Source organism: Megalops cyprinoides, chromosome 3 (genome assembly GCF_013368585.1).
Source record: "Megalops cyprinoides isolate fMegCyp1 chromosome 3, fMegCyp1.pri, whole genome shotgun sequence".
NCBI classification, from domain to species: Eukaryota; Metazoa; Chordata; class Actinopteri; order Elopiformes; family Megalopidae; genus Megalops; species Megalops cyprinoides.
In genome coordinates this window covers 13,237,402-13,263,575 of record NC_050585.1, presented here as the reverse complement: position 1 = coordinate 13,263,575, position 26,174 = coordinate 13,237,402, and the positions used below count along the sequence as shown (strand labels likewise).

Below are 26,174 nucleotides of genomic sequence, written 5' to 3'. Positions count from 1 at the left end.
TAGTGCTCTATACCCGTGTTTCCCAACCCTGCTCCTGGAGGCACACTGTCCTGCATATCTTCTATGTATCCTTCCTGCTTGACTAAATCAGGTGTGCTCAGCTAATCAAAAGTGCCACTGATGAGTTCAGTCAGGTAGGTAGAGCAGGGATAGATAGAAGATATGCAGGACGGTGTGCCTTCAGGAGCAGGGTTGGGAAACGCTGCTCTATACCTCCCAAGAAAAGAGTGCTGGCGGCATCTGCTGGCACCAATCAGGTATTGCAGCTGGTAAGCAGCTCCTGACTTTAGGGTTATTGCTATGGGGTTAAGAAAAATTTTGACACATTCACTTATTAAGCATTCACATTAAACTCTGTCTTAAGCCTATAACTGCCACCTGATGCTATACAGGCACACTGAAGGAAGTGAAGGCAGGGCAGGGCAGTGGGAGACACAGGCAGAAGCACCAGAGAGCAAAAATTACTCTGTTATCTGTATCTGTTTTTCGGTTTGTTCCTGATATCTCTTCCCTGTGAGAAAAGAGTCAATAATGTCAACAGGGGGAAACCAAGCCTGCCTAGCAGATATATAGAATACTTTCAATTATATTTACATTTAAGTACCCAGAACAACATAATTAACACATGAAAGTACTACAAAAGGCCACATGAACAACCGTACAGATCTATAAACTTGCCTGTAATGCATTTGAACAGAAGTGATTATGAATAATATAGTGCTACAACAAGAGATGTACTACAACAATCACAAAAACATTAGCAAATTGTGCACTAATGAAAACGTAAAATGTGTAGAAACAATGTTACACTAACCAATAGAAAGTGCAAAAGCATAAATCTTCTCAATGAGGAAAGTACTGGCCTATGTCAGTCTGACCTCCAACATCATAAATTAGACGTTTATGATTTATCCTCAAAACGTTGCTTATCCATGACTGGACAACCTTTCTGAGCAATCGCAGTGACTAAACTTCCTTTGTGGATTGTGAATCACTACTAAGGGAGAACATCAGGAAACTTACCTATAGAAGCAACGCAACAGGTAAACCCATTAGATATGTGCCCTGCGCAGCTGTAGAAAGAGGAAAAGGGAAAATGTACAGGTGGTTTATGGGAAATTAACTCTTCCTAGGCTTTGCAAGCCTGCTATACATACTTCCCACTATAAATTAAAAAAAAAATCACTGTCCTGTCATGTTCATACTTAGTTTCAGCTTTATTTGTTTTCCTGTTGGGACACATTACTCCCCCTACCAGGACCCCACACTTAATGCGAACATATGGTCTGTTGAGCCAAAAGCACGATTCTCTGTGTCTCAGTCTGCCGTACCAAAAATAAAAAACACATGACAAAAAACCTGTAACCCATAATGGCAATTGGACATCTTCTTTAAGCAAGAAACTTACATAAAACTCCTGTTTTTTTGTAGTTTGGTGCTCAATGTGCTGAACTGACAAAAGAGATTAAATACATGGAAGCAGGGATGCAGAATTTGGGATTTAATGTTTGTTCAACAGAGAACACATTGAGTTATCTACAGTACACCTTTCAACAGCAACAGCTGACTAACCATTTTCCCTCTTGATGTTTTCCTACATCTCCACCATAAAGAACATTGAGGCAGAAACTAACATCTTGCTGCTGTGCCCAGATCTGGCTTTGTGAAGTGACACACTCTCACCATTAACAAGGACTTATTAATTACCTGCATCTTCTCAAATGGAAATTGATAGCCATGTGAACTTATAACCATGTGAGCGCTGAGGGGTGAGGCAGCAGGCAGGCAGCTGAGAGGAGATGTATTGCAACAGGGAATATGGATGAAGGGGAAGAACAGCCTCACATTTTATACATGGATGATTTGTAAAATAATACTTCGGAGACTGGTATTGGCCTTTGTGAGAGGCCAGTTCATTGATCAATGCAGAGTTGTGCAGGAAGCTGGCAGAATTCCCTACGGTCATTACATGGTTGCCGAACGTAACTGTTCTTACTAACACTGTCCTTCACAAAAGGAAGATGAGGTTGTCAGAGGTATTATCAGTTGTATTTCCACGGTTTTAAGGCACTTCCTTTTTGGCAGTCTTTTTAAACTTGGTTTCATCTTTATACCTCACAGGTGGGAATATGACAATGCACGGGTGCAGTTAATCCATGCAACGTTGATAGTGATATGCAGTTGTTACAGACTGACCTTTGATTATGGTCTGATGGGGCTGTGAAGTGTCACCGTATGTGCCCGGGCAAAGTTCATTGAAGTGGAATTCCAATCGCACTCAGCTGCACTTCCCTGCGTTATCACAGGAGGCTTGCATCTGATGTAGGTCATGTCTGTTATCGAACTCGTACAAACCAGAAATGTCACACAACCGGCTTCCAGCACGGACAAGATAATTCATCAAAGCAAAGCAAAAGTTGTACTGACGCTTCTGTTTAAGTTTGTTGTTGTACACTATCAGGCAAAACAGTCCTTCAGGCTTCAGAGAAAGCCTGTATACGGCAGCTTTCTCTGAAAGACGTGTAATGGATGGACGGGTAACGTTGAATGAGCCAACGAACAGTGACAGTTTCCGGCTGCACCAAAATCAAACATGAATTTACAACTACTAGCAAGCTTGCCAGTAACTTGCAAAACAAAAATGCCAGCTTGGCTTGTTAAATCAGTTACAATATGGGATATAACATAGGCTATACAGCGGGTGTAAAGTTTGCAGACAACCAAGCTACAGACCGACCAGAATGTCGCCATGGAGTTTGTCATGGCAACCCTGCGTTGGGGTGTAATGACGCTCTTGCGTCATCAATGCGCTTTTTCTCCGTACAGATAGATATTTGTTGTTTAGCATTAAACTAATTTAAATTTCTACCACCAATCTGTAATCAGAAAATATATGTTTCTATAATTAAAATAAATACTGTTAAAACTAAGGTTTGACCGCGCGCTGACCTTTAACCTGTTTCCGTTACGTTGCTTTTTTTTTAATCAGTAAAGATGTCGGCGAAGCGCTGGACTTATGGCTTAGCTAGCTAGCTTTGTTTAGCTAAGTTGTTTTGTTTTTTTATTTTAGTTTCATTTTCATTTGTTTCTTGGTCTCATTATTAAATGGGTTTAGCGGGTTTACCATGAAACTCCGGGCTCAGTATGACAGGTAATCGATGGCCATTTATTTAGTTTGGGAATGCAACACGTAGACTAGCTAGCTATCGCTAGACTAGCTTGTTAGCAAAATAAAAATACTGCTGCTGTGTAAACTATAGCTAACTGTCCAGCAAGATAACTTTGCGTGTTATATTTGCCATAACCAGCCAGTTAGGTAGTTACACATACTAATACACATAGTCTAATTTTAGTTAGAGGGATAGTTATTCTTAGTGGCAGCAATTTACTATCGGGGACAATCCAGCTGCTGCCTGAGAACTAGATGTGCGATAGCTAAAACCCATGTTTTACTTACCTAGTTAGGTAGTTATTGCTAGTGAAAATGTACAAGAGAGTAGCAAACGATATTTAAGAGAGTGCACATTGTCGATCATCGCACGTGTGAGGTATTTGTGTTAGTTTTAGTTGTTATCTTTATTTCTCGAATCTACAATTGCTCTAAATATGACCGGCGAATAAAGATTTACTAATACATTTAGTTAGTTAGCTACCAACTGTATCAATAAAGCTTATGTTCAGACGGTAGCTAGCATGACTAACTAATACATTTCATTTTGTTGCCCAAGTAGCTAAATTTTTCTGATCACGCTTGTCTCTTGGTGTGTTTTAGGAGATGTTCTAGTGAGTCCAGAAGATTGTTGAAATTTAAAGAATCACCAACTGTAATGCAGACTAACTCGAACGAACACAATACTCAAGCAGGCAATGGCTTATCCCTAACTCTGCAACCTGAGTTACTAACAAGGACACCGGCGGCGGGTGGCTCGAACCCTGCTGAAACCGGGGACGTGCGTGTTCCGATAACCGTCGCGCCGGGCGAGAGCAGCGGAAGGCCAGCGTCCCGACGACCGAGAACAGGCGCCCACAGTCACGCTCATTCGCACAGCCACAGCCGCCCCCACTCACATAGCGAGCCGGAGCCCGACACGGGAGATTCGGATTTGGAGTCCGGAGAGCCCAGCACGTCTCTCTCTGAACTGCGTTACCTCTTTCAATGGGTTCAGAAAAGTCTTCCATTCATTGTGATCCTTTGTGCCAAACTAATTATCCAGCACGCTCTGGGTAGGTTTCAACAGAAATAATGACGCAACGGTCTTTTGTGATAAAGCACTCTTTACTTTGCAGATACATCTGCCATCATATTTTGAAGATTAGTTATCAACCAATTCAATGATTTTCTTGAATTCCGTGAATGTATGCATTGCATATGTTAATGGCAACAATTACTGCAGTTGCAGCTGGTTGTTTCACATCTTTGTATGTAACTGGATGACATCCCTCTTGAAGTGAGGGTGGGGGGTCCAAGTTTGTCCGCTTTTAAAAATATTAATGAACACAACATGTTTTTGTACTGATTGTTGCAGGTATAGCTGTTGGAGTTGGCATGTTTACAACCTTCCTTTATGCAAATAAAAACATTCAAAACCAAGTTTTTCTACAGGTAAGTTAAAAGGAGAAATTTGCATTCAGCTTCACTGAGGTTTCAGCATTTGAATAATTCTTCTGTCTTTCTGAGCAGGACCGACGTTCAAAGTTGCAGTGTGTATGGCTGCTGTGCTTCCTTGTTTGTTCCACACTCCTGCTGTACTACACTTTTTACACAGAGACTTTATATTACTGGTAAGGATATTATGTTCACTCGGTCCATCTGTCTTTCTTATTTTCCAACATCTTACAGTGTGTAGTAATAACAGTAATTTGTGTTTTATCATTCTATTTAACATAATATATATATTTTTTTTTTGCAGCCTAATATTTGTGAGTCCAAGTGTTGAGTCCCTTGGCTTCTGGGAGGTATTGTGGACTGTGGGCGTGACCAACTTTGTCGTGAAGTTCCTGTTCATGAGTGTGAAGTGCCTTGTTCTTTTATTGCCTTCCGCCCTCATGACGTACAGATCTCGGGTAAGGGCAATCCATTTCTTAAAGGAGGCTCTGCTGCGCTGTTCAGAAGAGCCACAGTGTATTCGATTTTCACGTTTGTGTGGCTCCTCAGGGGCGGTGGTATATGCTAACGGAGGAGGTTGGCCAGGCTTACCAGACCGTTGCTCCCATGCCAGTGTGGTTCCGTTTCTTGGTTACCTACCAAGAGGTGGATGGCTCTGCTGGGCTAACCCTTGGCATCCTGCTGGCATTGGTCTACCTCATACTAAAGGTAATGTGCTGAACTGCAGTGCAAAACATGAAGGATGCCTGTTCATAACTATTTATGTATGGTACGTTTTTGAAATGTAGCATTCACAAGTCTGTAGTTTGAAAACCAGAAGCAGTATGCTTTTGGAGCATGGCTCCAGGTACTGCACATTCAAAGTCCAGCTCACCAGAGTTTCCATGTTTAGTGGCAGGTGTATATTGGCACCAGTGCAAAACCTACAGTGAGTTACTCGTAAGATTCAGAAACTCTTCATGAATTCTCAGTTGCTTGGTCATCACATCAGCACTGAAGGTTGCACCTGATAACTTCTAAGGACAGGAAGTAACCCTTTGTTTTCTCCTCAGCTTCTAGGACTCTATGGGCTGTGGGGATCCATGCAGAAAACTGTGCGGATATTTTTCAGTGATGAGGTACTAATAGCTAATCTAATCTTTACAAATTAGTTATGTCGTTTAGCATGATGCTCCTACTGTTACTTAACCTGCTTCAGTAGACACGAATCGTGTGTAAACTGCGTAATATAATGGTCTGTCAGCATAGCGGAACAGCAGCCACCAAGAGCCAGTGCAGCGAGGCCGGGGAGGTGTGTCCAATCTGCCAGGCAGAGTTCAGGGAGCCGCGAGTCCTCCTGTGCCAGGTGAGGCTGTCGTCCGCCGCACAGTCCGTCTGCAGATTGTGCCACTGACCAGCAGACGTGTTGAAGTCACTCCCGTTTCTGTGTGGTCTCCCCTAAAGCACATTTTCTGCGATGAGTGCATCTCGCTGTGGTTCAACCGGGAGAAGACCTGCCCGCTCTGTCGCACTGTGATCACAGACAAGGTCCACAAGTGGAAGGACGGGGCAACGTCCCCTTACCTGCAGATCTATTGATCGTTTTTTACATTTTTTTTTTTCTTGGAGAGGGGAAAAAACAATCATCTTGTACATAATTGCAAGGACATTTTTTCAGTGAAAAGCCATACAGGAAATAATGGCACATTTCACTTCAGTTGTTGCTTTCATGGTATGCCTACACCCTTCCCAATGTGATGACTGTGTTGATAGCAATATTCCCGTTTATAAAGTTAACCAGCCTGACCTCCCCTCAATCAAGGGCAACAACCATTTGGCTTCCATAAGCCAGGGTGTGAATGCAATCTTAAACTCATAGGATTTTGCCATTTCTACCCACTGCGAGTCATTTAAACAGTTCCATAGAATGTCCTGCTTCCCCAGCATGTCCTTTGGTGATGGATCTCAGAACTATATTATATTTTGTGTTTAATATAATTTACATTTATTTTGTGGAGTTCCAATGATCATGTGTTCCAAGGGGTGAATTCAACATCTCAGTTGATAAATATGTTGAGCAGTTGCTCAAGGTTAGTAGAACAGACATATTTCAAAGACGTAAAGAAAGAGGTATAGGGTATACATTTATATTTCAGCTATAGGTTTGATAGAAACTCTTTCATATGTATACTTGCAGTATAGTAGGAGTTAAAAAAAAAAGCACTCTGGTACTTTCCTCCTTTTGAATAAAGGTTTTCTTTTTTGTACAATGATTTACTGATCAGACAGTTTTGTTTGTGGTCTTTGAATGACCATGTATGGTGCACCCTAGATTGTTCCAAACGTGACCAGCTAAAGATCCAGCTTCCTATTGTGCATCGGTATTCTTTTCAGGATTGGCAGGTTCATCTGTATTTGAGAAACCACTGGGTTTTAATACTGCATAGTGTTTGAAGCAATGCTGGTTTACTTTGTATGTGTTACAACCGTAAGAATCTGTACAAGGACCTCAACTCAATCATTGATATGTAATGGCAATGGTTCAGTTTATAATACCTTTATTTAATTTTATGAAGCCTTGGTGATTTTATCTTTGTAGGTATACTGAGAAGTTTTTAAGATTCAAGACTTAAAAATGCATACTACATTTACATAAATGTACAGAATACAGTATGTAAGAAAATTACAATTTTGAGTGATTTTATTTTTCTAAAGTGGTGGTAACATCCTTTTTAAAAAAACCAAAGACTGGAAGATGCATCTATTTTATTACCATTGTTCCATTGTGTAGTAAACAAAATGTTTCACTTTTTTCCCCGCAATCACCCAACATCAAATAAAATATGAAATTTTACATGTCCCTGTGGTTGTTATTCTAATTGTTCCAGGGTTTGTTGCAGCATACTGGCACACAAGCTAAGCAAACGAATGGTGTGTAGTGGTAAAGCAACTGTGACCAGTGGGTTTCACTGAGCCGCTACAGTATGCATGGAAAGAGACATGCTCAGCTACTGGTGATAAATGAAGGCAGAGCACACATCAACCTGTTAGCTAGCAATGAACAGACTTTAATATCATTCAACTATTTACAGCCATTCACTTTTAAAATCAAGTGCAGACCTCAGAGGGGCACAAAATGAAAAGCATCAAGATGACAGCCATCCTTGCCCTATGTTAACATTGTAATTGCCTATCCTGCTCTTACAGCATGTTCCAAATAGCAGTTAGTTTAAAATAAAGACCTGAATTCCAGCTGCGATTTTGATAAATCAAATGTTACATTTACAGAATAACTCACTCCACACTTTTCCCATTTAGGACTACTGTTCCAAAAGAATCATTTGGCCTGGACTATTCAACATGGTTTCTGAAGAGGTGCATAATTCTGCAACCAACTGAAGGCTGAAGGGCCTTTGCTAGGCTAAGCTATGTACAGAATTTAAATATATTCCTAAGCTTATGCTAACAAGTTCAACCAAATTTAAGAGCCTCCCACTATAAAATCACCATCCACACTGACTAATAAGGGGTGAAATTCATGAGAAATGAGCTAAAAAGACAAGTATTTGAAGGCAGGCTTCAAATCCAAACTTCTTTTTAAAGGACAACTATTTACAGAGGGTTTTCATGATATATGTGGGGTTACATTTTTACTACATAATAAAATGTGCAATTGGTTTTTGAAAATTTTACAGCTAAATAAAAATGCTGATGTGAATACTGGCAGAGAAACTAGCCTCTGTGATTCATTGGAATTTTACACAATACTTGAGAAGGTAAAATGAGTCAGTGGACAGGTAAACACACTGCACAAAATAACAGCCAAAAATAACACAGTTTACCTCAAGTCAGTATTCCCTTTGGTCAATCATGTGCAATGAGTATTAAGAGGCTGTTTACATTTTGGATTGTGTCTTTTGGGGGCCTTAACCCAGTTTTGGTTGCAATTTAAGAAATTGACTTTAGAGCTGTAACACAACTAAACTTTGCTCAGAACTTAAGTCTATAATGCATCAGGACTTAAGTCTGTAATGCAATTCATCATCTTTTATTAATCTCACCTGCTACTACATAGAGCTGGAATCGTTTTTCCAAATGATATTCAAGGAATATATGTACAGACATGATATGAACATTGAAAAAGACCAATGTCACCAGCAGCCATTTAAAAAAAAAAAAAAAATCAATTAATGCGTTATGTATTGTCACATTTGAAGAACCAGTTCCATTCCCCAATTGAAGAATTCATACTGTTTTCATTTAAGTCACACCAATTTCATGACACGTACTTAAACATTCAAACACTATGATGAAAAATCTCTAAGGTGACAAGCCCAACAATGAATAAAGATGTGCCTGAATCACCCTAAAAAAAAAAAAAAAGATCAACTCAGCATTCAACACAAAAAATCATTTCAGTATCAAATAGTACAGAACATAGAAAAAGCACTTGGGGCAGTCATTCAGAGATGCCACAGCAGTGGAAAGAAGTGCACACTCTACTTCCTTTCTCACGGCGGCATTCCACACGTTGCAAATGCATAATTTGCAATTTTTAAAAGGCACAGACCCTACCTTCGCTTTTTGCATTATTAGTTAAAACCATCTCGCACTCACAGCAATCAGGGCAGCTTTGAAAGAGATTATACCTGCATGACGTGGAGAGCGCTGCCTGCCCGATTACCCTGCACCTGTTTCACGCGGCCCTGTCCTACAGCTTTGTGTATCCCTATTAACATGTTCTGCTTTCAGACTGTACACAAGCAGGCAGTTTTATTCAAATTTACAATCCTGCTCTACTACGAGTTCTTTTATTTTATTTTATTTTTTTTAAGTGGGGAAACGCCCACTTTCTACAACTATTACTAACTGAATATTTCACACACATTGTACAAGTTTGGGAAAGTAAAACAATAGCTGCTGTTTTGAAGTTATTCTGAAATAACTGTTTTTCAACATCTGAGTAAAAAATTATATGTACACAAAATATTCTGAATTTTAGCCCAGTAAATAAAAAAAGGATGCCACTTCAAGGAAGAAAACTCAAAGTCACCTTTTTAAGCAGTTGATGTTTGCCACAGCTACAGTTTACTCTTTACAGATAAACAGGTAAGTTACATTTGCATAGTGAGCTTGATGCAGAAAGTGGAAAAACAGAATGGCACTTGAATAAATAAATCATATTTTTTAAAAAGAGCAACTGTAAAAAAAAAAATCATTGTCAGCAATTTTAAAGATCTTCAAATTAACTAGGGGAAGTGTGATAGTTGAGCACGCTGAATGGTCTACATCTACGGTTACACAATGGTTAACCGCAAAAGCTAGGGATACAGCATAAACCCTATCATCCAGAGAAGACCATTCCTACCAGTCACCATTCTGAAAATCTGCCTGCTGGTCAAGACAAAGTCAAGAGCTATGGACTTACTCAGGTACCAAGCGAGGGACAAAGACCCAAACATAGGTCTGCAAAGACAAATGTTCTCAAATCCTGCATCATGAAGTGTGAGTTTATATTTAAGAGCACATTAAAAAAATCTGAATTGCATGATTAGGTCATAAAACGTTAATGTTTCTGCTGGAGATAATCTTCCCTTAGGCCTCAAGTTAATTGTATACTGTTCTACTTCCAACCAAACTCTCATCTCATAGCGAGTCAACCGCAAAACACACAAAAACCGTACTTCTGTCAAGACTGCAGAAAATTGTCTTTGAGTTTTTAAGGTTACGTGTCAACGAGTTAGCGAATCAGCAATGGGGCGGGTCCAAACAAACAGTTAACAATTAAGCCAAACCCAAATAAACTTATCCAGCTGGGGCAGTCAAGGTATATTCTGTCTTCTTGTCAGATAGTCGAACTGGAGCCCTCGCCAGTGGAAATGGAATTCGGAGAAATGGAAAGGTCTTCTGTAGTCCACACTGCACATTGACAGCATCGAATCCGTCAAAGTCAGCAAGCAATGAACACCATTTGTAGCCTCAATGAAGACTGTGAAGTGTTTCTCAAAAATTAGTAGTGTTCAAAGACCCAAACAATCACCACCAGAGTAAAAGTCTACCTAGGGCCAGCAGCATATCCCCATGTTCTAACAATAAGTCGTGACTTGTTCCATTAAGCTGGTTGCTCATTTCCAGCCCTCTTAAATTCTGACTTAATCATGAAGATCCAACACATTCTCTCCTGGTCTGTAATTCTATTTAACAGCGTCAGAAGCTTCCACAAAACTTAGCAAGAGCCACATGATGATGCCATAATTGGCCTGACTTAAGAGATTGCTAATATTTTCACTAGTGACTTAATGCGCAATTGTAAAAGGTTTTTACGGAACACAATTTTGACAGCGAACGGATTATTTCTTCCGCTGTAAAAACTGCAATATGATTACCTCTTTTGCTGGACCCTACATTTAAAGAAAGAGTTGAAGCCCGAAACCAAAATTGTCAAAAGTCAGGAATAACATGGTTGTTCACCATTTCAGACAACAGGCTCGAGTTGCCTTCTGGCCTTAATTTGCACGCCAAGGCAGACAGGCTGTTGCAGGTTTGTACTCAATGGTGTGTCAATTTCTGAAATTGGTCAACAGCACCCTGGGCACACGATTACGGGGCCAATGAAACATTTTGTCAACTCTTGCACAACCTCTTTTGAACCACTATTCCCTGCACTGTCACAATTCACTATAATGAGCAGAGAGAACTTTTTCTGTAAGCTGCACTGGACTGTTTTAGCAGACAATCAGAAAGTTTTTAATTGAAATATTTTGTTTCCCAATTTTCTTTTTAGGGGGGGGGGGGGGGGGGGGATTGAGGGAGGTTATGGCTTTATTCCTGTGGCTCAGAATAGGTAACCGTTTGAATAGCATCAATGGCACCAAAAGCATTAAGACATATCTAACTGAACATGGAGGTCATTTGATGATTCACCTGGCATACGAAAGCAGCAGTCCAGCAGGCATGTTGCAAACAAGTTGCTGTGTAAAGAATTGTTCTGTTTGGACAGTTTCATAAGGCAGTGTTCAGGTTCTCACGAGCAGGAATCTCACATTTCCTCTTAGATTGGGGCTTGTAAAGAAAAGCTTGGATTTACATAATCCTCCTGTTGTTTGACTTTAGCCATTTTGCACCATCCAGATTTATTTACAAGATCGCTCCAGGCCCCTTATGACATGCCCTTTGTGTAAACCCACTGCTGAGACCCTACGCCAACCGATATTCATCGTGAAACTGCGTGTTACAATACTGTGAGCATGTGTGAATGTGTGTGTGTGTGTCAGAGATAACCAAAGGCATTCAGAACCAGATTACATTCAGTGCTTGAAGTACATCAATGCTTAAGGAAAATATATATATATGCGTTTGAGCTGATGACAGATTTCGTCATCACTGGGTATCAGACATGGTACCATGCCTTGGACCTCGCTGCGTTGTTTCATCAGTGGCTTTTCATCTGTGAGAGTGTGCTCACTTTCTCATGGCCAGACCTTCAAGAAACACAAAGTCAGTCCTGAGTTCTGGCGAACTTACACACTCAAAAACTGCACGAAAAATAGCCAGGTTATTAAGAGGGTGGGAGGTCTAAAAAGTAAATACTTCAGTTTTTATTGTTGCTATCATATATGGGATCCTTATTTTAATAGTGTTTCGGCTGCACCCTTCTGCGACACATTCAGGTATATAAGACTTACTGGGTGAATCCCTGCTCAATAAAAAAGGGATCCGCACCTTTCACCTTTTCTCTTACAGTCTCTCGATTAACAATGACTAACGTCACATCATTCTGAACAGGAAAGCAACGCTGCACCCAGAGTAATACTGGAAAAAGTTAAAGCATTCATGGAAGCAGTTCCTTGACAGCATTTGTTCAACACGCTCAGAGCACCATGTTTAGCCAGTCTTCAACAACAGGGCAAATGTTTTTTTTTTTCTTCTTCTTCTCTATATCAGGTTAATTTTTTTTCCACTTGTTTAATTATCCTGATGCACTACGATGGTGTAATGTGATCTTAATCCTCCAGGGTCAGGCCCAGTTATGACTCATCAAACCGCGCCCTACAGACAGCTGAATGCGTCAGCGCTTGTGGAGAGGCGAGCGACTGCATTGGCTGGACTCACTGCAGCACACAAGCTCTTGAGATGGAGCGAGACAAGATGGGGGGGGGGGGAGCTGGCGGGAGGAGATAGTGGCGCTGGCGGTCAGTTTTAATTTCTCTAGTGTCCTAAAAAGAAAAAAAAGGACCAAAAAAAAAAACAAAAAAACAAAAAACAAACCCTAGGGTCAAGCTGATCGTCATAGATTCATACGTAGATGTTCAGGCCTTTTGGAAATCATGGGGTAGGCCTGCTTCTTGAAGGGCCCCGTGTTGGTGCCCGCGGGCTGCCTGATGGGAAGGGGGGCGGACGCCTCGGCACTGGTGGTGACGTCCATCTGCTCCACGGTGGACACCTCCATGGCCAGCTCTGTGGGGGACTGGAGAGGCGGGGCTCCGGGCAGCGTGGGGCCGCGGGGCCAGCAGTCCCCGCCTGCGAACTTCACCGGGCTGAGAGGCAAGGGGAGACTGGCTGTTAACACCAAGGACCCGGCCTCTCACTCACCATGCAGGAGAGGAAGGTCACAAACAGCAGCTGCCAGTGATCTGCCTTCATTCTGTTGCACAAGCTGCTGTTTCAGACAATCGTGGATGAAATAACTGTTCAAAAAACATCCTACAGCAGGACATCATTCTATGAGTAGGGACAGCACCTGGAGGAAATGTGTGGTTGGAGAGTGATATCCATTAATAAATAAGCCTTGCAAAGGCATCTTTTTCAATTAATTTTGAGCTGTAATCAAATGACTAACTGTAAGAGACATGTTGATTCCTGGGTCAGGAAACGGACTTCCATGTCCTTTAATAACACACAGTACCACAGACCATTATGAGATTCATATGAGATATGTAAGTCTTGGCAGCATCAGCAAGTCCTCTAATACAGCATACATCAGTGCTAAATATTCACTTTAGCATAAGTTGACATACTAAAAAGTAAGGCTTGTACCCATTTACAGCAACTGAAGCAACACATGGAACATCTCAAGCCAATACCTGACTGGTGTTCTTGGGCTTCCCAGAAATCGTCTTGGTGATCGTATTTTTGGCTCAAATGAGAATTTCTCCTTGACGTTTTCCAACACGGATGGAGCTACGTACGTAAACCCCTGCAAGCACAATCACAGAGATTGAAAACAAGCCATGGACACAGACAGAGATCCCACAACAAACAGCTGTACACAAGAGCAGCCAAGCAATGGCCTTTGGCTGAAACACATTGTGAAATGTGGCAGGGCAAACGACAGTTTCCAAGCAAAGCACAGATGCAACGCATTAAAACAGTTTCCCGTAAAAAGGTCAGTTTCGATCTAAAAAAAAAAAAATTTACCAGCATGCCAAGGTGGGCACACATCCATGAAAACCAGACAAAAGGCACGTGTGGAGGGCCTTACCAGGAAGACTTGATTGGCACTTTCACTAAGCGTGGAGTCGTCGGGGCTGTCCACGGGGGTCTGGCTTGTAAACTTGGAGTCGAACTGGCTCACGTCGTCGGCGGATTGCTATGGAGACAGGAAGGCAGCCGATCAGGTCACCTCACCCTCACCCTCGCGCTCCCCCACGCCCACCAGCGCGGCTGTATCACTACGAAAGGTCACTGCGGGGGCACTTACGAGGAAAGGTTTGAAAGGAGGCTCCACTTTCCGTGCAAGGAGATCGTCCCAGTTAATGTGTCTGAAGAAGGGGTGGGTCTGGGAGTGAGAGAAACGCAATGACTCCTCTGCCCCAAAGAAACAAATCCATCATAATTCAATGGTACGTCTGAGTCAGTCGTCCACAACGCCACCCTTCACGGACATAGCCAATCAGGCGGTTACCTGCACTTCTGTGGCATCTCCTGGTCCCGCCCCAAGTCGCAATGAGGCGTTTCTTTTAAGCAGCTGCAGAGAGACAGGGATCACTACTCAGCAGGCCTGCTGGTAAGACAGGCTACAGTGCACATTATATCAGCAAATCCGTTAGAACAACGGCGTGACAATGTACGCGCCTGTACCATCTGCTGGTATGAAAAATGCATGGTGTGCTAGAAAATATGGCACATTTACAGTTGATGGTGGCCTTGATGGGAAACTACAAAAACTCAACAAAAGTATGAGAGTTGAAAAGGTGTTCGTGTTCTACTGGATTTTATCTTAACTGCATCAACTTCACCAGAAGTGCATACCTTTTTTAGAAGGTCCCTGGCTTCTTGTGTGAGGTAGGGTGGGAGGTTCAATTTGCACTTTAATATTTTGTCAATGGTCTTCTTCCTGTTCTCACCAGTGAAAGGTGGCTGGAAAATACACCAATAATTGTTTGGTTACTCTTTTTACTCTACAACATTTTTAAGTTACAGTTAACATCGTCAGGTTAAATCGTGTTTACATATAAGCTGTTTTTTGACCTGTCGAGCATGAATGCAGCGGGAACATATCCCACTGATCTCAGTCGCTTTAAAACCACGGTTAGAGTCAGTCGCTTACAAGGTGATAATCAAGTGGTGACACCTCATCCAAACTGCCTCTTTAAAATGACAGAGCTCTTCCTGATGTAGAATGAGTGAGTGTGCTTGAATGTCAGAGCACACACAGAGCTACAGGCTATCTATAGACAAGTGGCTATCCATGGGATGTGAAAAGCTGGGGAACGGTGCACTTACTGCGCCTGTAAGCATGTCATACATTAACGCTCCCAGACTCCACCAGTCAACAGCCCGGTTGTGTCCACTTCTCATTAGGATCTCTGGAGCCCTGTGACAGAACAGAAACGAGGCTGTAGCGCTTAAATCCCAAACATACAAAAAGGATATACTTTTCACTCATGTCCAGTTCTGTTTTTCCCCCTGCACTAATGGATAGGCCGTAATAAAGATCATTTCATCGAATGACAGAGAAGGTAGCTCTTAAAGTTAACTTACATGTACTCTATTGTGCCACAGAAAGTATGGGTGACTGTGCCATCGTGGATCGATTCTTTGCACAGGCCGAAGTCTGTCAGCTTTACATGACCTGCAATAAAAATAAAAAAATAACACTGAGGAAAAATGTTTTTTGACTGTGCACTTTAAAATAAAAAAAATGAAATCGCTTTTGTTCCATTATATGGTCTGGTAGTACTGAGGGAATATGCACGGGCCAAAATAAATAATCAAAACCTTAGCAATTATTCACATTCATTGAATATGCTTGGCCGAACTGCAAACGAGCCCACTTTAAAGAGGCCACAACCACCATGACAGATGCCTGCAGCCGTATCTTAAACTCATTACCCTCCAAAGTGTGTCGGTCTAGGCATGAAGCATTACAGTCAAGTGCTTTATACACTGCGGCCAGAGGAGCGGTGGAGAAATATGTTTTCCGGTGATTAAATACATCTGTGGCTGAAAATTTGATTTGAGGCGGATTCAAAGCAGCATCTTCCCACTGCGGCCTGCTCTTGGTCCGAGACTTTTTTTTCCCTCAAGCAGAGGTCGGTCTGCCCGGTTATTTACCGTGGTTATTCAGCATGATGTTTTCTGGCTTCAGGTCTCTGTAGATGATGCCCTTCTGATGCAGATGTCCCAGGGCCATGGAGATCTCGGCTAGATAAAAGCTGCAAGGGGAAATGTGACCTTCAGAGACTGTTCGTCAATGTCACGGGAGTACACCACGTGTCACCGGAACTGGCAAAGCACAATACATGGGAAAAAAAAAAAAAAAAACTTTGGGGGGGGAAAAGTCCACCTTACAAAATGTTGGGATTAAATTTTGAATGATAAAGTAAAAATGTTATTTCTGGATTGCTTTATTTCTGATAATGCACAATGGAATGACTTCCCGCATTGGTTCTGTTTACATAACATGAGTTGTGACAGATAGGAGTCACAGGAACTGTTTAATCTACATTTTTTCCTAAACCAGTTCCACTATGACATCTGAAGCAGAGAGGTCTTCACGGGTCCAAATATTTCCATCCAACCCACACCGGAACTGAGCAGGCATTACTGAAGCCTTCCATTTAAAAAACTGAATCTGAACCAAACCACTGAAGTCTTGAATGAGAAATACTGAGCTGGTGATTTATACAAGCTGTAGTTGCACGTGCAAGATTTCACAAACCGTCACTTGAGGAACCAAGCTGAGAAGTTTGTTTGGGTTTGGGTCTTGGGTCTGGTATTGGACCGTCTGTGAAGACCACCGATCTAGAGGGCCTCCTTTAAAACGACTTACCAGGCTGTGTCTTCCATGAAAATTCCTTCTCTCTCCAGTTGCATAAAAAGCTCTCCACCTGCGAGTTACAACCAGCCGTTACACTTTGCTCTGAATGCCATAAAAACAGAAGCCTCCTGCCATGCCACAGGCACTACATTCCCATGCAGTCGAGAGACCCGTATGGAAAACACAAAACAAAACATTGCAAGTCATGTGATTTTTTTTTTTATGGATCTCTGTAAATTACATACTGTACTCTAAAACTTTGGACCCCAAGCACTGCCAATATAGTGTTTTCACTGGCCAATCCGAGGGCCTTTATTCAGACAGACAGACGTTCGTTTTCCCTTGGTGGCACATCAAATGGGCTTGAAACTAAGTGCCATGTGGGCCATGGGTCAGGAACCACCGCCAGTGCCGCTGAGGACTCACTCACCACTGAGGTACTCCAGGATGAGGTAAAGCTTGCCCCCGGTCTGGAAGGCGTAGATGAGATCGACGATGAAAGGGTGCTTCACCTCCTCCAGGATGTTGCGCTCGGCCTTGGTGTGGGCCGTGTCCTTTGCGTTCCGCACGATCATGGCCTGCGTTGCCACAGAGGTCGCACACTTTACCCTTAACATCCACCACACCACACCGGTCTAGCAGACGTTCTTGCCCAGAGCCGCTTACAGCTCTCAATTTTTACATGCTATCCCTTTAAACAGCTGAACTGTTACTAAGGCGATTCACCTTGCCCAAGAGTACCACCTGGGAATCGAACCTTTGGGCTACAAGCCACGCTCCTTTAGTATTACAACACTCTGCTGCACTTCAGCATGGAAACACACTGCTTTCACTCAATTGCTACATCAAGGACATGAACAGTAGACGGCATTTCAAAAGAGCAACTTTTGGGCTAAAATGCTAATTGGTCTGTCAACGTACAAGGAAAAACTCCATCCTCGTCTGGTTTTTGTTGCCTCTACATTTACAGAGCTTGGTTTTCCAGTTTCCTCAGCTCATGAGGAGTTGCAGCATTTTGAACTACGTTGCTATTGCTTTTCAACACTTCCTAAGGTATTTTACTGGTGGGTCATGTTTACCAATGGGTGCGCATTTCATTTTGTCAAGGAACCGTGGCTGACTGTAACCACTCGAAGAACAGCACTTGTTCTGTTCTCATTCAATTAAGCCAGTCTGTTACCGCTTTAGCTCAGGGCAAGCAAACCAGCAAACTGACTCACATGCTGGCAAGGACAGGTTAGCGTGAGTCTACACCACAGAGGCCAAGAGGAAGCTGTGCTGGGTCTGACAAAGCCACTTAAATCAAGCACTCTAAATACTGCCGGAGTCAGTCTGCTGCACGGCGCGGTATAAACCCGGCGCTCCCTTAGCCCAACGGTTCTGGAACAACCCCCCTGTTTCACTTGGCAGTGCTATCTATGGCCGGTCGCACGCCACTATTATCGCACATCCCTGTAAAATTAGCTCAGGGCACCGCTACAGTAGCTACAGTAAATGCAGGCCATGTGCTATAAACAGAGGTATTACCAGAAACAAGACTTCTTGGAAAAGCGGGCCTGGCGGCCAAAACTACACGGTGCTGCAGCTGTCAGATTAAACACAGGGGACAGCGTGAAACGAAAGGAAAGAGCACGCTGCAGCCCTCTGCAGAGCCTTCCAGGAAGGTTTGTTCAGCTGGGACACGCGCAAACGTGGTTGGCTAGGGCTTCTCATGCACCAGCTCGGTGCGTATCACTGTATCACATATATCAGTCAAACTCTACCCCCTGCAAGTGCTATGAGAACGACTTTCATGGTTTTAAAATGCCACTGAGGATCCTACTTCTTACACACTCCTGTCCTTCTTATTCTCAGTGTTCTACTCTTAGAAGATAAGCTGAAATCACAGAAACAAATTGTTGCTGTATTAAATGCCTGGTACTGTACCTTCTTAAGGACTTTCATGGCAAATATTTTTCCTGAAGTGGCTCCAGACACTTTTCGAACTTGGAAAACCTTGAATGAGAAAGAAAATATATAAATAAAGCCATATTTAAGACATGTTCCAGGAAAAATTCTAATGTTACCACTTCTTTCTCCCCAAAATGTTCAGTCCGATTTCAGAAAAATCCTTCTGAAAAACCTCACAAAATGCAGAGACACTCTGGATGTTACAACTAAGGGCTGGCCCTTGCCTTTCTAAGACCTGTTTAAACACACAGCTGCTACACATACCTGTGGAGATTTATTTCTCTTGTTTTCAGTTTGATATCAGAAGGATATCCCTTTTGAAAGAGCCCACAGACTGCACAGACTCTCTGGATGTCACAGTGGGGGGTGTGCCTTACCTTTCCATAGCCCCCTTTTCCTAAGACCCGCAGTAACTCAAAGCACTCCGGCCGAATCTGCTCTGTTCCTTTGTTGACGCTGTCCTCTGATATTTCGAACTTCTCGCAGTCGTCCATGTTACTGCAGAAAGCAAAAACATTTTGTGAACTTTGATAACAATAGCAGCTAAGGAAATGCATTGGAGGTAATTAAAAAATGAACATGCCATGCACGTAAACTTGAAGTGGACAGTGCTTGGCTGTTCTTTTGTACTGTCTGAATTGAATTCAGCATAACACAATCAGAGCTTTATTTTGCACTTCTGATTGTTCTTTCTGGCAGTCAGGAGTAAACATGAAAATGTCTTTATACTAGCTGTAATCTAGCTCTACATATTAGCTGCAATCAACGTTAAGTGCCTTTGATTCAAACAGATGAATATCTCCAAACCTCGCTTGCATGCAGTGGGTGAATCTGATTATCGATAATGTGCAAAAACCAGACAGAAAGAAAAGCAGAGTCTCACAATTCAAAACCGCTGCACTGCTCCATGTACTCGCTGATCTGAGCCTGCAATGCAGAAGCAAACAGCGTTAATGTCACCATCCCCTCATCACAGTCACCCTGATACACCCTGTTACGTTCTTACAACGCCATGACTGAGGAAATCATTTTAATAATAGATTACATTCTTACAATGCCATGATTGAGGAAATCATTTTAATAATGGATCTTCCTCATAGATTCTCTATACTCACGGTGTACTGAAATCAGCACACACACACACACACACACACACACACACACAGAACGGAAATTACAGCATTCACTCTAAAGGTTTAGGTCTGACAGACTCAACAGTGTTGGTGTCGTTTAGCACCGCTGTAAATGTACATGAAAAATTTAGGACAACAAAATACTTATGAGCTGGGGCACGAAGGGCCAGTCATCATGCCCATTTCAAATTACTTCAGATAAAGGAAAATTAGGATTTAATATGCTGACAAATATGTGGGTTAAAAAGCAGTCCAGATTGCTGTTGAAGCTATGAAGCTATGAATAATCTGAAAATGTTGAAAAACCCACTACAATTCATAAATCCCTTGAGGACAACAAAATAAGCTCTGTCAGGTTAAGTGCTTGATAAATTTAACAACATGATGCCTAATATGGCTTGTTCCCCCTCTGAAGATGAAATACCACCATTACAACGGTCAAAGAAATTGAAAGTGACAGGGTAATAGATCTCTGCAAATCACAGCACTGGAGTCTGCATCATCAGTCACTGTAAGGTGTAACATTTTTGCAAATTATTCTCGAACACATCTACTGCACAGTGAAACTCTCTATATTAATGAGATCCTATTAATAATAGATCTCAATCTTGCTCCCACACTAAAGTCACCAAACACACACAGCATGGAAACACAAGCTTTCATTCTAAAGGGTTGGCCGAATCGACCCTACAATGAAGGTATAATTATTAGCGTTACAGTAAATAACAAAGGCAATGGTTCTTGCGGCTGTGGCTGGTTTCATAAATCACAGTCCTATTCCAGACAATCTAAATGAGCCCACAGCATGGAAAAATGTCAACTTTTTTCTATTACACTAAGTGCTATAATTAACTCTCTCTGACAGCAGCCGGGCAGGCAATGGGCTTTCGGAACAAACTGCAACTATCAAATCCACTTTCTCTACTTTTGAATTGCCCGCACATCAACAGTTTCTACAGATGGATGCCAGTATGGTCACCTCCTCTAGAATATAATGCAACTGCCACAGTGCTGATGCTCCCCCACCAACTACCTGCATGAGGGTGTAGAGATCACATACCTCATTTCTCGTCCATTGAAGGAAAAAAAAAACGGTTTGGGGAACTACTGAGAAAGGAAGAAAAAACTATTTCCCTGGAATTCCTGCAAGCACAGCATTAGAAACCCTTTCACCTCACATTGACTTTTCAGTACTCTAGTTCAGTCCGGGTGTCAGGATAGACAATGGCTCCTTCTGCTCTCTGAGAGACCCACCTTGGAGTCTCATCATTGAATTCACTTGTGAAAACAACTGGCCGGGTATCTTATTTTCATCGTACATTGTGTGCGAGCTGTGCTGTGCGAATTAACGCTTCAATGTTATGTTTACTTTCACTCTGCACTAAACCTTTGTGGACTTATGACTACATAAACATGCCTTAAGCATGTTCAAACAGTACATTTATGTGAATGTGTTTAAATGTTTAAGTGTTTGTATTTCAGCCTGTCACTTTTCAACAGAAGATTCTCCATGAAGAACCCCTGTTTTTTTTTTTAAAGAGCAGAAGAGACAGCTGGCTTGAATTTACAAAACGATATTTGAACATGACCTGGCATGTTTCCAGAAAAAAAAAACTCAGACAGAAAGGGTTTCACTGTTCTAAGGTGATTTAATTTCCGTGGCCTTTTTCAACACCGCTACTCCTCATAAAGTCATTATTTTAAAAACAACAGACCTTTACACAAACATGCCCTTGGCATTGCTGGGAATATTGTCATCCCTTCAGCTAAATAATATTATTTCACTGAGACATCCTTCAGGTATGTGACAACCGAGGAAGAATGGCATTCCAGTTAACCTGAACTGGCCTTAGTGCCATACCTAAAATAGCAGCCACTCTGATCAGTTTGAGGATACACAGATAACTAGCCACTGTGAGCTTAAAAGCATCACCTGACTGAACTACCATCAATTCATATTAACCTACAGAGTGTTCTCAACAGCCAGAGCCATTTGGATAGCTGGCTGGTCAAATAAAACTATGCTTCCAAAACCTTTTCACATGCCCGGCATAATAAATCCTGATGGACTTTATAATATTACTTTTGAGAAAATTGCTCTGCCATAAGGGAAACCACAAAACTATGCAAGGGGCAGCAGCAAGAACACTGAAAACTGAATATGTCTATTATCCAACTGGGACACTCAGTGAGAAAGGGAACAAGCTCTGGCGTACCCCCTTAGATTTTCTTAGAAACTGGCACATATATATGCTATGTTGTGCCATGTTCAGACACAGCCCAAAATGTCTGATTGTCATTGTAAATAACTTTTGTAACACGACTGACAGAAGTCATTTTTGTGTGCCTTGAGTGCCTTCAGGGGGTTAACAGGAGGAGGGCACAAAACCAAAATCCTTTTACTAACCATGTTCCTTTCACCCTTACTTAACAGGTATGTGTAAATTACTGCTTCACAGAGTTTGTGTATGTGTGTTTGTGTATGTGTATGTGTTTTGGCCCTGGGTGGAGTCTTCTTGATTTGGGCATATCTCAAGCAGGGCAACACAAATCACATTTTTTCACATTGTGACTGGATAAATAATAAAGATAAGAGATGACCACCAACAAGCCCCCATGAGAGACGGTAACAATTACAGTCTGAGAAAGTAATGCATTCAATCGGAGCGATGTAGTTCCAATTCAAATTATTTATTTTTGCATCAAAGACTGAAACCATCCTATTGATTAAAGTCAACTTGTGGTGCTGGTGGTAAATACTACACACTGTACTCTCTTCTTTTAAAGACCTACTTCTGCAATGGCATTGTAATTTTTAACATACACAACATGCAATCAGAATTTAGTGGTGTCGCCTGTGTCATAACTGTGCTGTGTGCCCAGCATTGTTTGCATTATAGTTTGCTGAGCATTTATTAATATAAATATATTTGATATTTCTATAATGCGGTTATTAATATTTATAAATGAACACATTTAATTTTGCTAAAATTAAACAATTTTCAAAATTCTTAAACTTATAGAGATAAATTGTTGCCCATATTATACAGAGGAGACGAATTAGAAATACTGGTTGTGTTTCAATTTCCACGCAACAAAGGTACCAACTTGGAAGAAAAGTCAGCCACATTTCACACAGAATCAACCAACTTTTTTGTTGCGCTTCCCCCATAAATTCCACAAAGGGAAGTATAACTAGATACCTAATTAAAACTAATTAATAATGGGAAACGAATCAGTTGTTAACTAACGAAAACGTAGCTGATATGTTCGGCTTATCTGTGGACAGAAAGCACTCCTGGGGATAGAAAGCATCACTATTCGCAGGACGGCAAACCCAGAAGCTAACCTTACGTACTAGCTAATCAACAATAATAGATTTCTAGCAGGGTATCTTGGCTAAAATATTCTTAAAAGTGCAGACTTGTTTAACACATCAGGCCTATCTAGCCATGCATCTCGAGCAAGCGCACATCATCGGTTTAGGACTCTTTTGAGAGCCGGCTAGTTGGCTTCACATCGGCAACATGAAATTTAGCGACATAACTCACTCTGTCATAGATTACGAAGCTAGTACCCGTTAGTATCAGTCTCACTAGTACCCGCACGTTCAGTATTCGTAAAAAGATAAGTTTTATTAGGCTGAATTAACTAGCTGCCACATGAACAAGACGGCACCGCGGACCACCAACGTTGGCACTTTCCGTAGCTAACTAGCTGCGAACGGTAGCCTGCAAGCAAATATGATCACCTCAATCTGACATTGAGCCAATGTGATTTTTCTTTGCATCATGAAATTGTTAGATAGATGGTTTCTGACTTATAAAAGACAACAAAACAAACGACTGCGCGCTAGCTGTTTAACATGTTAACGTGGTGTAGAGCGCTGTCATGAAATCACTCGGTGCTGTCATGACTCACTCGGCGCTGCAAAATTACTAGGATAGCTGGCTGGCTGGGTAGTGTTATTACGGGGTTTAACGGGGTTGCAGGAGATGATGTGGTCGTCCAGAACCCGGTTCCCATGCATTAGCCAGGTTGCTTACTCGAGTATCGCTACACTTCAGAAATATTTGCCAGCTAGCAAACTGGATACGGCAAATGTCATGAGTTAACATTAGCCAGCTACCGTCAGACCAGAGCCAAGATTCTGCTACCTCCTGTCAGTAATTAGCAATATAGCGAGCAAGTGAGACTTCAAACTGAGCATGGAAAGTGGCAATCTAGCTACCACTTGCCAGCTGCATTACTAAACAGATGAAAATAAGCGCAGTTTGCCAGCTTGCCATCTTGCGACTGTTAGCTAGCTATTTTTGAGGAAAGCCGCAACCGCGCTTTAAGCAGCAGGCGCACTACTTTTAGAGCTATGCGTAGGGCTAATGTTAGCAACAGCCGACAGGACAACTTGCTAGCTTTCTGGCTACGGTACAGCACATTTCTGTATGTATTGTCCCAGCGATGTCACTGTCAGAATCGGGCCTATCCTTTCGCTGCAATGACAATGTGTTGTGTGTAGCCCGCATCATTAGGCCCCGAACCGTATAGACTAATGCGACCACTTCAGGCCAATCGCTTACCCCCTCCTCAAGCTCATCGTCAGAGACATTTTCCTCTGGCTGGTCCAAGTCGATGTCGAACACGCCGGCCATGGCCTCGGTCTCTCTTCGCTCTCTCAGTCCGTGCGAATGGCTCTTGCTGACCGCCTCATGGAAACGCGTACGCCGCCGCCATAACCGGCTACAGTATAACGCATGCGCACAGCACTACCAGCCAAACAAAATTCCAGAGGTGAAAAAAAAGAAACACAAAGCAGCCCAGAAAACCGCTTGCTACGTTGGCGCATGCGCGGTCATTCGACGTGTTTCGGGACAGCTAAGGGCACTTGTCCTCACCAGTAGGCAGTTCACCACAGAAACGAGCGTGGTTTTGGGTGCAGCGTGAATCGTGGGGATCGGACCCGTAGCAGGTCATGTTGTCTCTTCATCAACGATTTACGCTTCAGAGTCCAAGGTCTTTGTTTTTATCTAAAGTTAAAGCGGGGTGGGGCAGGGGGTTGATTTGAATTTAAACATTTTTTTTTACAGTTTATGTTTTCAGAATGTTTAATCTGTCACATTTTATACAGATGAGTATTTTATTTTATTTTATTTCCCCAGCAAAAAGTCAGATTTGCTTTTACAGCATTTGCCCGTTTTTATGTCATGCTCTGGCCCTTGGTAAATCTTGGTAAACCCTGTGCCAGACCGATTTTATTTTTTTCAGATCATTTAGCTAGTGACTCTTGATGTGGTCAAAGTTCGTCACAGCAGAAGTAGGCATATTTAATGCAAAGCTGTGTACTGGGGAATCAGGATGTTTTAGCTTACAGTTACACACCATCACCTCCCATAAATAAACAAGGAAAATAGATGAAAGAAAGAGTCTAGTATTTCAGCAGAGTCTAAGCTTTGGATTTGCAGCTCTTTGAATTGCAGATCAAACCCAGACACCTGTCTTGATCTGGGCAGATACCGGCATGCAATTAGAATGTTTACAGCCAAATCAGTGAGCAGATGATAGACTTGTTTTGCTTTGCCTTTAAAGCTTGAAGGCTCCTGGGTGGTTCAGATGTAATAAATATGTGTGTTCCTAGCACAGGCTTTGAAACAGGCCATGTCGTCTGATGACACCCACAAGCCCACAGCAGTGGAACAACCTGGCTCCATTCCGACGGGGAGAGGGGTTAGTAGGTCGGCCTTGGGTCACTCCTCACGCCACTGGCTCCAAGCAGCTCACACGGGCTGCCAATACGAGATCCAGGGGAGGCCTTTCATGCCATTATTTTTTGTGATCCAGAATAATAAAACTCTGACCAATGGACCCCGTGTTGAATGCAGCTAGTGAGAAGACAATATGATTACATACATTCATAACAGTGGAAAGCACTGTCACAACACAGCTAGCACAGAATTCCGTGGTGGTCTTACTCATATGTTCTGACATTCAGCTCATGTGCCTTTTTGTTTTCTTACCTTCTTTATTGGCAACTTCCATTTTTTACACTGTCAAGCCAATATCTGTGCCACCACAAAATCCTCAGTTGGAAAAACTACCTGTGGACCTGCACTGAGACGCCCGTCTCTGTCTCGTAGACGAAAGGTCAGTATACCTGCATTGTGGTTTGTTGTTCAGAAACTTTTGTGAAAGATGAGAAGGGCAACCAGGAATGCAGAAAAAGCGGGTTGGTGTTTCACAACTTGATATT

The 26,174-nt window shown here is 42.2% G+C and overlaps 2 protein-coding genes across 2 annotated transcripts; one reads left to right on the top strand and one right to left on the bottom strand.

The window, feature by feature from the left end:
* Positions 1-3,002: 3,002 nt before the first annotated feature.
* rnft1 (ring finger protein, transmembrane 1) lies at positions 3,003-7,324 on the top strand. Its single transcript, XM_036524860.1, has 9 exons — positions 3,003-3,151; positions 3,773-4,224; positions 4,527-4,603; positions 4,682-4,782; positions 4,911-5,064; positions 5,156-5,314; positions 5,659-5,724; positions 5,850-5,951; positions 6,050-7,324. Exons 1-9 carry the CDS (start codon positions 3,126-3,128, stop codon positions 6,182-6,184), a joined length of 1,272 nt encoding a protein of 423 aa, XP_036380753.1. The 5' UTR covers positions 3,003-3,125; the 3' UTR covers positions 6,185-7,324.
* Positions 7,325-12,744: 5,420 nt separating this feature from the next.
* On the bottom strand, positions 12,745-24,688 carry rps6kb1a (ribosomal protein S6 kinase b, polypeptide 1a). The gene is made up of 15 exons (XM_036524282.1): positions 24,508-24,688; positions 19,681-19,724; positions 19,175-19,295; positions 18,774-18,842; positions 17,278-17,425; positions 16,860-16,917; positions 16,142-16,242; positions 15,569-15,659; positions 15,311-15,401; positions 14,837-14,944; positions 14,490-14,552; positions 14,286-14,363; positions 14,067-14,174; positions 13,669-13,781; positions 12,745-13,122 (listed from the first exon to the last, which is right to left on the bottom strand). The coding sequence occupies exons 1-15, from the start codon at positions 24,577-24,579 to the stop codon at positions 12,873-12,875; spliced, it is 1,515 nt and encodes a 504-aa protein (XP_036380175.1). The 5' UTR covers positions 24,580-24,688; the 3' UTR covers positions 12,745-12,872.
* Between the last annotated feature and the right edge of the window lie 1,486 nt (positions 24,689-26,174).